At 42.0% G+C, this 13,615-nt stretch overlaps 1 protein-coding gene across 5 annotated transcripts in view; it reads right to left on the bottom strand.

Moving 5' to 3' along the window:
- Positions 1 to 1,716: 1,716 nt before the first annotated feature.
- The window catches only part of upf2 (UPF2 regulator of nonsense mediated mRNA decay), a 117,119-nt gene continuing 105,220 nt past the window's right edge, over positions 1,717 to 13,615 (bottom strand). For 4 of the 5 annotated variants that reach the window (XM_073066544.1, XM_073066547.1, XM_073066545.1 and 1 more), the window contains exon 24: positions 1,717 to 2,637. In XM_073066544.1, the coding sequence (XP_072922645.1) occupies positions 2,577 to 2,637 (61 nt within the window). In that variant the 3' untranslated portion in view covers positions 1,717 to 2,576. Of the gene's footprint in view, positions 2,638 to 9,229; positions 10,540 to 13,615 lie in introns of those variants that run through there. The other variant, XM_073066549.1, reaches the window with a different exon arrangement.

The following is a 13,615-nucleotide window of genomic DNA, read 5'->3' on the forward strand; positions in this document are numbered from 1 at the left end:
TGAAATGCTTGGTTTGCATTGAGGATATGCTGAGGGCAGCCCACAAGTGTCGTTATGCTTCCGGCACCAACGTAGTATGTCCTCAACTTACTAACCTTAACCCACGTCTTTGGAATGTGGGAGGAAACCAGAGCACCAGGAGGAAACTTGTGTGATCATGGGGAGTATGTACAAACTCCTTACAGACAGCAGGTGGAATTAAACCCCAACTGGTGATTGATGGCACTGTAAAGCATTATGAAAACCACTACAGTACTGTGCCATTCTGGATGTTGGAGGAATTCAATGGGTGAGGCAGCACCCCCAAACCCTCCGCCTCCGCCGGCCCTCCGCATAAAATTCACTTATACTGGCTTGCTCCCTTCTCTTTCAGTCCAATTAAAGGGTCTCAGCTGAAATTGTTGGCTGTCCATTTCCCCTCCATAATGCTGCCTGACCTGCTGAGTTCCTCCGGTCTCCTGTGTGTTCAATACTGACCAGAGTTGGAACGCTTTCCTTGGAACTAAAGGTTCCCCACTAAGCAAGCAGTTTCAACGTCAATGCTCAGTAGTGAATTCACTGAAGCTCAGTGTAGCCAAGGTAAAGGCTCACTGAGAGAAAATCGCAACCTAGACTCTTTCCACCTCTGTAAGCTGAAGGGCCGAGTCCAGTGGGGAAGTAAAACAAAGGTACATTACGATAGGGGCAAAGGTAATATGTATAAAACAAACAAAAAATGCCAACACTGTGCATAGAACCAGAAACGTTGAATGTATAGACCAAAACAACACTAAGAACCTTCTGTTCTTCTTCTGTATTTGTCCTATTTTCACAGGAGTTTAGAAGAATGAGGGGGGACCTTAATTGAAACCTATAAAATATTGATAGGCCAGTTTCAATAGTGGGAAAGTCTAGGACCAGATGACACTCAGAATAGAAAGATGCTATTCAATAAGGAGAATTAAAGGCTGACTGGTTAAAGTTAAATTGGAGCAAGGACAGAGAAGACTAGAATATGAAAGCAAGGATGAGCAGCTGAGGATTTATAAGGCACTGATCAGATCACATTTGGAATATTGCACACAATTTTGCAGTCCATATCTAAGGAAACAACTGATTGCCCTGAAGACGGTCCAGAGGAGGTTCACAGGAATTATCCCTGGAATTAAAGGTTCATCATATGAGGAGTGTTTGTTGTCCTTGGGCCTGTATTCAATGGAGTTCCAAAGGATGAGGAGGTAATTCCATTGATATTACTGGATATTGAAAAGTCTGGATAGAGTGGACATGGAGAGGATGTTTCAATTAGTTGAGAATCCAAGGGTACACCCTCAGAATAAAGGGACATCCATTTAGAACAGAGATGGGGGGGGGGGGGGGGAAGGGTTTCTTCAGCCAGAGGGGGGTGAATCTAAGGAAATCGTTGCCACAGACAGCTGTGAAGACCAAGTCTTTGGGTGTACTTAAGGCAGAGATTGTTAAGGGGTTAATGGTTACAGGGAGAAGCCAGCAGAATGGAGTTGAATAAAATAAATCAGCTACGACTGAATTAAGGAGATGACCTGATAATCTGAATGATCTAATTCTGTTCCTATATACATCTTATGTCAACAGGAAGAAAATGATTGGGGCTGCAGCAGAGTACAGAGGTCAAACACAGGTTCACATACAGAAGCACGCAGTAAAATATTTTTGGCAATTGTGAAATTTTAATTTAAATAATAAAATTTTTCATGACCCTTTCAAAAACATTTTTTTAATTTATGTTTACACTTAAAGTGTTGCATTTACTCTAATGCTGGCAATGCAATGGTAAACAGGCAGTTACTGCAGCTGATTTTAATTAAAAACAGGTTACCTCATCACTGTAGGTTGATAGAGAAGATAAGTATTTCCCAGAATAGTTACGTGAGATCATTTCATCCATCCAAGAGTTCAAAGTAAACTTATTACCAAAATATTTGTGTTACCATCTTCTCCAAGGATTGCAACCATGTCATGGTGAAGAGTGAGTTCCTGAGAGCCCGAGAATGATGCTGCCTGAAGTTTAGCCATCCAGTACTGAGGGTTGCCCATATATAACCCTGAGACACCAGGCAAGGTCATTTGATTCCAATCAATTGCTTTATTAAACATTACAGATGTGCTTCTCACTCCCTTCCCCTTTTCCCAACCATGATTCCCCTCTCCCTGTTCCCTTCCCACTCCCAGCCCACAATAGAGACTCATGTCAGAATCAGGTTTATCATCACTCATATATGTCATGTTTTTTTTTGTGGCAGCAGTAGAGTGCAATACATAAAATTACTACAGTGCTGGGCAAAAGTCTTAGGCACCCACACCCTAGCTATCTATATGTGCCTTTTGCACAGAACTGTGTATCAAATTGGCACTACTGTAGTCTAATGGTTAACGTGACACTATTGCAGCTTGGGCCTTTGGAGTTCAGAGTTCGATTCTGGCGTTCTCTGGAAGGAGTCGCTGTACGTTCTGCCCATGGGATGTGTGTGTTTTCTCTAGGTCCTCCGGTTTCCTCTCACAAGCCAAAGACATAGCGGGTAGGTGAATCAGTCATTGTAAATTGTCCTGAGATTAAGTCAAGGTTGTAAGGGGTTTGCTGGATGGTGTGGCTCAAAGGGCCTATTCCTCTCTGTATCTCTAAATATAAATAACAAAGTCAATGAAAGCAGAAGGCTGCAGCAGGGAAGGATCTCCACTTGTCCTGCACTCCATGCCACTGGACCCCAACGTGTCAAGGACCACGTGGTGGCTGCCGTGCATCAGCCTCCCCGCGTCAAACAAATCCAAACACTGGCATTCTCCATTAAGGGAATCCATCCTAACATCTTGGAAACCCCTGAGAACACCATACTTGACTTGAGTGATCGTACTACCAACCATAACGCTGTTTATATTGTAAATACATGCTTGTATTCATACACATTTTATTGCATAACCATACTTTAACCTCTATCTTTATCAACTTTTTCCCTTATTTTATATATAATGATTTTTATAATTGTTGAATGTTGGTGTTTGTTGTACAGTATGTCATGTCCTGACCAACACACCATAGCAAATTCGTAATACAGTAAATGGAAAATGTGAATAAAGTTGATCCTTGATCTTCCTTGAGATTCATTTTCTTGCTGACGTTTACAGGAAAAGTAAAGCAATACAATAGAATTTACAAACAAAAACATACAGTGCCTATAAAATGCATTCACCCCCCCACCTTGAAAGTTTTCATGTTTTGTTTTACAACATTGAATCACCGTGGATTTAATTTGGCTTTTCTGACACAAATCAACAGAACCCTGCAGCCCAAGCAACTTTCTCATGACTCTAATGGGAACCGTGTGAATTTTCTGTTAAAAGTTCATTAAGATATTTTGGAACATTGATTTTGAATGTTTTTATTCCCTGCAAAATTTAGGATATCTCCATCAGTCAGGCTATTGTGTATGTAGTGACTGGCATTAAACCACTTTTATAATACTGTTTACTTTGTAAATATATGTTGATATTTATGCATATTTTATTCCATATCCACACTTTAACTTATATAATTTTTTATTTATAATTGTTAAATGTATTTTTTTTTGTTGCATGTTGCATCAGCAGATTCCCAATACATGTAAATGTACTGTACATGGCAAATAAAGATAATCCTCGATCACTTACCTGCATCTGATCCACAGTCTTCTAGTGCCTTGGTGATTCACGTGACTGGCTGGATGCTCTTTAGATGTCAGGCTTACAGGTACGGGTTGTGTGTGTGTGTGTGTGCGTGCGCGTGTGTGTAAGTAACTCCCCGATTCCTCCTTCCACATCCCAAACCAACGCTGGTAGATGATCTGATGCAGTAAATGAGCCCTCCTGTAGGTGGATGTTAAGGCAATTGGAGGACAGCTGAGAGGGGAAGTGACACAGTGACAGAGAGCAATGAGGGGAATGACCTGCTGGGAGAAGGCATGAACCTGATTCGACAAGCGGCTGCCTTCTTTGCAGAAGAGGTCCTTCGGTCCAAATGGTCCGGGCCGACCAGGCTGCCCTATTTGAGCTAGTCTCATTTGCCAGCATTTGACCCATTTATCCAGAGGGTGGTGAATCGGTGGAATTCTGCCCAAAAGCTTTTTTTTTAAGTTATTATTTTCTCTGGCAGCTCACTCGGGATACATACCATTTTCTGTGTATTTAAAAAAAAAATTGCCCCTTGAATTCCTATAAATCTTTTCCCTCTCACCTTAAACCTATTTCCTCAGGTTCTTGATTCCACAGACCTGGGAAAGAAACTGTGCAAACTGGCTCTTAATTTTATTCACCTCTACAAGATCACTAATTAGTCTCCTACACTCCACAGGATAAAGTCCTAGCTTGTCCAACCACTCAGTCCCTCAAGTACAGGCAACATCCTTGTAGATCTTTTCTGCAGACATTCCAGTTTCGTTGCACCTTTCCTACAGCAGGGTGACCAGAAATGAACAGAATACTCCAAAGGCAGTCTCACCAGTGCCCTGTGCAACCTTAATACCTTATGACTGATAAAGGCATGGCAAAAGCTTTCATCACTGGCCTGTCTACCTGTGACTCTAATTTCAGTGAACCGTGTACTTATACACCAGGGTCCCTCTGTTCCACAGCGCTCCTCAGGGCCCATCCATTCATTCTGGAAGTCCTACCTTGGTTTGACCATAACTGCACCCTTATTCAAATTAAAATCCATTTCCCATTCCTTGGCCCTCTTACACAGCTAAACAAGGTTTCCCCTGATTTTCGAGAACCTTCTTCACTGCCCCTGTTTTCATGTCACCTGCAAACTTACCATGCATGCACTAAGTAGCACCTGGAGCCGGCCATGAGCGTCGTGAGCAAGTTTACAGTGCGGAATTTAAACCTGCAATATGAGTCTATGGCAAGCAGCGTCAAACTTAAACACAGCCAGATGCACAAACTCAGCAGTAACCTGCAAATGTCATTCAGGATTTTAAAATGATGACTATCAATGTTTTTAAAACGAGTCGCAGAATGCTGGAGGGAGGGTGCATCAAGCCTAACCCTGAGTAAACTACAGCTCAAATATTTTATACGTGCTTTGTGGGTTTTGAGTTTTAGTAAATTAAATATGCAGCCAAAATTTTTTACAAAATGGGAAAGGGAGTGAGTCAATTTTATTCAGTTAAAGACTAGATTTTATGTAGGATCTTTCATAACTTCAATCCATCCTAAACTAATTCACATCCAATTACATCTGAAGAGCATTTGTAGCTTCCACATGAGGGATGAAATGAATAACTATGAAGAATTACCAGACTTATCCACCCAAATCCTTTCCTTTTGGATAGTCAAAGCAGATTTTTCTCCTCTTCCATCCCTGCCTGTTCATATTCATGTACTATGGGCTGCAATGAGCCTTCACCACAACCTAACAGCAGCGTTGGGTGCCAGTAAGGTGTTCCGAGCAGTATGACAGCTCAAAGAGACCAGTACCTACCCGACACCCAAACACAGCACCTTTCAGCAGATATTAACCAGTAGAAATTTGGGGGAGTGAAATCCCTGCAGAGGGAACAGTAGATCTCAAGTGATTGGTCACACTTGCGGATGTCTTATCTGCATCCATACATCTTAGCGCATTCATTTAAAACTGTTTTTGGAGACACAAGAGGCTGCAGATGCTGGAATCTGGAGCAACAAGCAATCTGTTGGAGGAACTCGGTGGGTCAAGCGGCATCTGTTGGGGTGGGGAGGAGAGGGAGGAACTGTTAACGTTTCAGGTTGAAACCCTGCATCATGGCTGAGGGCAGAGAGGAGGTATGGCTGTCACAAAAAGGGGAAGGAGAAGGGTTAGACAGGAAGCAAGTGATTGGTTAATTAAGGAGGGGTGTAAGATGATGGGCAGGTAGGGGAGCGGAGAGGGGTTGGAGTTGTGAGACAGTGGTAGGTGAGTGACAGATGAAGGCAGAAGAGAAATGAGAGGTAGACAGAACGAGGTGAGGAGGAGATGGAGCAAGGTGTGGAGATGGAGACAGCTACTGGAGGGAAATGAGCAGGAACACAATGGGCTACCAGTGCACACTGATAAGGGCAGGGGAAAAACATGTGCATGTGGAGTGACTGGATAGAACTAGGAGGTGGAGTGAGTTCCACACAGGCCACAGAAATTTATCAGCTTGCAGGTCAAGAATCATTGGCTGAGTAAGTGAAGGTAAATTATTTACAAGCCACAGGCACCGTTCGGGAACAAGTACATAATATGTAGGTAAGACAAAAACCTTTCCACTCTAAATCAGCCAAGTTCCTGGCCCAAGAACCATAAAAACCATAAGACAAAGGAGGAGAATTAGGCCATTCAGCCCATCAAGTCTGTTCCGAAATATTCAATTTATTATCTTCCTCAACCCCATTCTCCTACCTTCTCCCGATAACTTTTGATGTTGTTACTCATCAAGAACCTATTGACCTCCACTTTAAACAAAAATAATGACTTGGCTTCCTCAGACGTCTGTGGCAATTAATCACCCCTTGGCTAAAGAAATGCCACTTCATCTATAAAAGGATGCCCTTGTATTCTGGAGTCTCCACCATGATGGGAAACATCCTCTCCACATTCCTTCTATGTAGGCCTTTCATAATTTGACAGCTTTCAATGAGATCCACCCTACCCCACCCCCCCATTTTTCTAAATTTCAGTGAGTACAGGCCCAGTGCCACCCAATGCTCCTCATACAGTCACCCGATCCCTTCAGATGACATATCCTGCATCAACTGTTCCTTGTTCAAATCAGTTGGTATTTCCAACTAACAAGCTGAAATCCACTTTATGAAATCATTAAACAGGATGATCTTTTTTCAGTCATTTGGCATAGAAACAGACTCATGAATCTGCACCACTGATCGATTTCCACCAACCCCTAAATGATTCCTATAGATGCTGCCTGGCCTGCTGTGTTCCACCAGCATTTTGTGTGTGTTGTTCCCTAAATGATTCTATTTTATTCTGCCCACACTCCCTCAGCCCCAGATTCCACCACTCATTTATATACTAGGGACAATTTACATTGACCAACGAACCACCAACCACCAGCACGTCTTTGGGATGTGGGAGGAAACCGGAGTTGCATAGAGCATGTGTACAGGATTCCAGAGGGCAGGAGCGAACTTGGGTCACGAGAGCTGAAGAAACAGGTTTCATGGCTGCACCACTCTGCCACCATTTTGTACCAGCTTGGCCTGTTCACCACATAGCTCCGGGTTCCTCACATTCATCACAATGTGTGAGCTCAAAAACTCAAACACACAGATATCAAATCTACAAATCCCAACCGAGAAATTTACTTTGCTTGTGAAGTGCCAGTTACCTCAGTTTTGTGTGACGCAAAACTAGAATTTCACAAACTTTATCTAGCATATTCAGCTACTGGAAGCTCAAGTCAAGGCCAGCAGTACTGTTGATGGCCGGTTCATTTGATGGACCTTTGATGATAACTGCAGACAGATTTGATTTTAAATTGGAATGTAGGAAGAAACATCCCAGAAGCAAGATGTAACCGCAGTAGTCCTGTAACACTCCTTTGATTTTTGAGGATCACAGGTTCTACACCATTGCCAGCTTGCACTTTAGGTTGTGTGTAATGGGAGTCAAAGTGCTTGCACTCTGTATCCTTGAACCCATAAACACTACCTCACTACTCCTCTTTTGCACTATTTATTTACCACCGTAACTTGTAGTAATTTTTTTCATGCCTTTCACTACACTGCTGCTACTAAACAACAAATTCCACGACTAATGTCAGTGATAATAAATGTGATGCTGAATGTAACAACTCAACTTCACCTGTCTGACTCTCTCTTGGTTGCTTGGTTGCTCATAATTGAAGGTTTTCCATACGCAGACTTTAGGTGAGCCAAGGACTGACAAAGGAGCCTTTCATCTCCATTGTGTGGGCAGAAGTTGGTTCCGTAAGTGAAATATTAGTGTGCAATTGATAGTGTGGACAGCCAGTATTTTTCCCCAGGGCAGGAATGGATAATACCAGAGGGCATAATTTTAAGGTGTTTGGAGTAAAGTATAGGTTTAACCTATACTTTAACTTTATATAGGTTTTAACCTATATAAAGTATAGGTTTATTTTTATGCCTCTAATACATCTCCCTGTACTACCACCCCTGGCAGTGGGCACAGGCAGATCTATTAGAGGCATTTAAGAGACTCTTAGATAGACACATAGTTCCCGTAATATCTACTTAATTTTATATGATCTTAAACATATGTCTGCCTTCCACTACAGGTTGATTTTAAGAAACTATTCTCTTAAAGGAAGTAATTTGGTAATTGGAGGGAAGTACTGGGGAGATGTCAGAAGTAGATGTATTTTAATATGCAGAGTGGTGGTGGCTGATATATGAGAAACTCTTTGATAGGCACATGGATGAGAGGAAAATGGAGGGCCACATGGGAAGGAAGGATTGGATTGATGTTAGAGTAGGTTAAAAGGCTGGCACAACACTGTGGGGTGAAGGGCCTGTACTGCGTTGCACTATTCTATGTATGCCACTCCAGATCCACCATGGGGTTCTTTCTTAACTGGCCTGGAATAGGTTATTTTTCAAGAATAAACACCCTTAGAAAAACAAGGGACCATGTGGGAGGGAAGGGTTAGCTTGATCTTGGAGTAGGATAAAAGGTCAGCACAAAATCATGGGCTGAAGGGCCAGTACTGTTCTTTGTTCAACCTCAATAACAAATTCTCTGGTAATTTATTTCACACCCATGGGGTTTAGGATGTGTGTGGTTCCACAGGCTCCTGAGACTCTCTGAAGCCCATGGTTCAAGCAGAAAGGTCTGTACTGACCTTAGTCTTGAACAAACCCTTCATTGTAGTTTTCCATGGTCGGGGCTGTACATTAGTGCTAACCTGCACTCTGCTGTAAACTGCTGAAGCAGTCAGGCAGTGAAGACCTGGCATCAGCATTAAGCAGATGACTGCAAATGACTTGTGTGCATTCTGAGTGTGAGCTATTTTATTTAGAGGGGGATACAAATCAAATCCACCCGGAATATGAAGCCTATATTTATAATTGAGGACAATTCAGAATTGAGATCAGACTAAAATTTTCTCCAGGATTTGAGACTTTAACGGTAACTTTTCAGTCTCCTGGTTTGTTAATAATGACTTTTCATTCTCCTGGTTGTGTTCTTAAATATTTAGAGTGCACATGTGCACAAAGAGTCTGAGCAGAAACTCAATGAGGTCAACAACTTTGTTTTTTACTGCAAGAATGGCAACAGCCAAAAAGGTGTAGCAACTTATGAATTAGACCATGCAGTCTTGTCAAGCCAAAACATACACTTCTACACTTAGCTTCTGCAAAGAATTGTACAAGCAGGTACCTCGAACAGAAGAAACAAACAATGATGTGCTTTAGATGGAAATGACAGAATTATCGCAAGTAATTTGCTAAAAGAATGACATTTATGTATGATGCACATATCCACACCTTCAATAACACATTTAAGCAAATGGTTTTCGCTGACAATGCTGCACGTGCTACCAACCAAAATGACAATTTTGGTGCAAGAAATTCCAGAACCCAGTAAGCCTTCATTTACTTCATCTGTGTTGCCAGAAAACCGGCAAAAGAAACAAAAAAAAGGTTTAATTGAATGACTGAATGCAAAACCAGAAGTAGTCATTTCCCTTGCCCCCTAACAACAGTTTTCCGCTGCCAAGTGTTCTGGCTCATAGCAACTGTTAAGATGCACTTGGCGTTCTGCAAGTCTTTGATTTTAATTTTTAAAAAAACCTTTAAAACTCAAACCTAAGCGGGCACAAAAATGACTTCATGTTGAGAAGTTGGAAAGAGCCCAGAAGGAGAGAGAATCTGGGCACTTCAGTTCAGTTACTGTTACCTCATAATCCAGAGGTACAGCCAAGCTCACACTAAAACTTCCAAACAATTTAATTCTCCTGGTATGCGTTACCTTAATCCCACCCTCCCACTTCGGAAAAAGATTGCTGCTGGCCTTTATTTTATCGATTTGCACTCTATTCAACACCAGGAATAAACTCCTCTCTTTCTTTGGCCAGTTTTAAATCAGATTTCAATGTCTTGAAGAATGTTAACAATCACACAAAAATTAGATTCGTAAGATTTGGATGAACAAAGTCAAAACATTTTTGACTTGAGAAATTAGTCCCGTTCTTAATTAAATGGATTGTTTTTGCTGTTTTTACTACTTACTGACATAGGCCACCTCACAATCTCCACTCTCATTCTAAAAAAAAAAGGTGCCAAAGGTGTATAAGAATTAACACTGAGGAGTGCTCCCGTAGACGCATTATCAATTCTTGTTTTGTTTAGCCTGCCAGCCACTCTGCGCTATAGTCGGAGGCGGCAATGTCTGCTCAAGGCCTGGCTCGTACCAGGCACGTGTTGATCTCTAGACAGCCATGGTGAGGTGTGTCCACTGCTCTCGATGGGAGGACTCAGATACCTTTGATATCAGAGACAATGAGGGCAAGTCAAAGTGCCACCTGTCACTAACATCAACGTCGCCTGTAAATGATAAAAAAGATCAATAAACTACTGATTTGACAAAGTTTAAAAAAATGTATTCCTTGAAACAATTACAAATAATTAATTGGCTTGCTCTTCCAACATCCACTTACCCCCTCCCAGCACTGCCTCTCTTAAATAAAGACATTTCAGGACATTACATAGACATCAAGCTGTTATTTCTTACTGTCCGCACTTCTCACTGCCTCAGTGAAGCAGCCAGCATACTCCACAACCCCACCCACCTCAGACATTTTCTTTTCTTCCCTCTCCCAATTGTCATAAGGTACAAAAGCCTGAAAGCACATACAACCAGGCACAAAGACAGCTTCATCCCACTGTTATCAGGCTATTGAATGGGCCCCTAGAATGATAAAATGTACTCTTGACCTCAATCTACCTCTGTGACCTTGCACGATTGTCAACCTGTGCTACACTTCCTCTGTAACTGTTAACACCTTATTCTGCACTCTGTTACTGCTTTACCCTGTACTACCTCAACGCACTGTCGGACTGCATAAACAGTACGCAAGACAAGTTTTGTTTTACCGTAGCTTGGTACATGTGAGAATAATGATCATATTTACTACACAAATCTACACACTAAGCAACTGTGAACTACATCAGTCTGCATCTATCGACACATTTTAATAACTGTGTACCATTGGGTGAGATTCTGCAAACGGTGGGAACAATATTCTTCTCTTTTGCAATTGGAACCTGTCCTGGAAAAGTCAAGGGGGATGATGAAACACTTATCTCTGGAGTTATAATCGCACGGAGATGGGCCTTTCTGCCATCTGGCTCTGTGCTAACTATCAACCATCTATTTGCACTAACCCTACAATCAATTTTAAAAAAAATTCTCACCAACAAAAGCTGCCCCCTCCCCACATATTCACCTACGTACTGAGGCTGTTAAATTATCAACCTGCACATCTTTAAGACGTGGGAGGAAGCAGGAACTCACAGTGGAAACATGCATTTACAGGGAGAACATGCAAACTCCACTAAGACAGCACCTGAGGCCACCTATTGAACACTGAAAGGCCTCAACAGAGTGGAGATGTAGAGGATGCTTTCAATAGAGAGAGAGGACATAGCTTTGGAATAGAAGGATGTCTCTTTAGAACAGAGATGAGGAGGGATTTCTACAGACAGAGGGAGGTGAATCCATGGAATCCATTGTCACAGATGGTGGTGGTGGTCAAGTCATTGAGTATATTTAAAGCTAAGACTGATAGGGAAGAGAGAAGGCAGGAGGATAGGGTTCAGAGGGAAAATGAATCATCCATGATTGAACGTCAGAATACACTTGATGGGCTGAACGACCCAATTCTGCTCCTACGGGTCTCTGGTGTTGTGAAGCAGAGACTCAAACTACTCTGCCAATGTGCTATTTGTTTTATAGAGAATGTATGACATTTATGCAGACTATAGGTTCTGAGTTGGATGATCAGCCATGATCATACTGAATGGTGGTGCAGGCTCGAAGGGCCGAATGGCCTACTCCTGCTCCTATTTTCTATGTTTCTATAGAACTAACCAATCCACTCCCTTAAAACAATCAAGCACACATTATTGTGAGAACACTCAAAAGGACAGACTATCCACCACACAGCCTAGTGAAGGCTGTTCTTTGCCCCACCCAGCATCGACACCCACAATAAGTGTCACTGCCAGGAGAAAGAATTTTCTACTGGGAAATTAATCCCAACAATTACCCTGAAAATCAGCACTGGATTCCTGCCCTCAAAGAACCAGGAGTCAGTTTTTTTTTAAAGCAGGTCTTGAACTCCACAGATGGGGCACTCAGAGGAGAATAGTCAAGAAGTATCTATATTACAGCATCATTGTCTGGGAAATATTTTGCATGAAAAACAAGGATATTAAGTTTTTCTTACAAATAAATCCTGTCTACTTTTACTTATCACATACTTGCCTCAGCCTCCCAACTCTACCTCCCCCTGGCTCCTTCTGCCCCCCTCTTTCTTCACCTTTCTTAGTCCAACTGTCACTACGGGCACCTACCTTATGCCTTGTCCTCTACACTGGCCACCTTCCCTCTCCACTCCCAGCCCTCAAACATTGACAATCCCTCACCACATCCTGCCCCTACAGATGCTGCTCAAGTTGCCAAGTTCCTCCAGCAGATAGTATTTCACTCTAAGATTTAATTGGTAAAGCAATTAAAGGTTACAGGGAGAAGGCAGCAAAATGGGAATTGGAAAAACTAACAGTGGAATGGGCAGAAGGGTCTAATTCTGCTCCTATATCTTATGATCTATGGACTTCAGCATCTGCAGCCTCTTGTTGGCATTATTTGAGAAGTCAGAACCCTCCAGAATGCTTTTTAAGTAAAAACAATCGATCCTACTCCAGACCAGATTAAAAAGAAATGGGCAATGCTCAAGTCAAACAGAGCTTTTAGAAGAATAAATTAATGTATGAGAATCTGTTGAAAGATGCACACCCTGCTATACAACATAGCCTTAGACATGATCAGCAGTAGTTAGTTATAGCACCCAATATACATTCTTCTCATACTATAGTGCAGCTTAAATCTTCTAATAAATGTTTGTAGTTCAATTGTAGTATTTCATTTAACTTTTAAAAAGAAGATAATGTATTTGCTTGTGCAACCCTTTAAAGTTTTCCAGTGTAGTGATTAATCTATTGATGTGTTTCGTTGCACGCCTTGAACACATGCTTGGGCTGAATGTATATGTAAAGGCAAAATTATTACTGGGCACTGGTCAAACAGACTGGATCGAAAGGATTTATGAACAATCTAGACAATCATGGCCCTAAAGCCAATCCACAACGCAGCTTCTCTCTAACATCCGGAAACTCTGCAATAAATTGCAACAGCCGCAAAGTTCCATTATCACTTTTCATTCAGGTTTATACCATGGGGCACCACGGTAGCGTAGTAGTTACTGCAGCTCGGACATCAGAATTCAGACTTAAATTCCAACTTCCTCTGCAAGAAAGTTAGTATGTTTTCCATGAGCGCGAGGGTATCCTCCAGGTTCTTCGCTTTCCTCCCCCAGTCTTAAGACATAACTGTTAGTAA

The sequence above is a fragment of the Hemitrygon akajei genome, chromosome 14, assembly GCF_048418815.1.
Source record: "Hemitrygon akajei chromosome 14, sHemAka1.3, whole genome shotgun sequence".
NCBI classification, from domain to species: Eukaryota; Metazoa; Chordata; class Chondrichthyes; order Myliobatiformes; family Dasyatidae; genus Hemitrygon; species Hemitrygon akajei.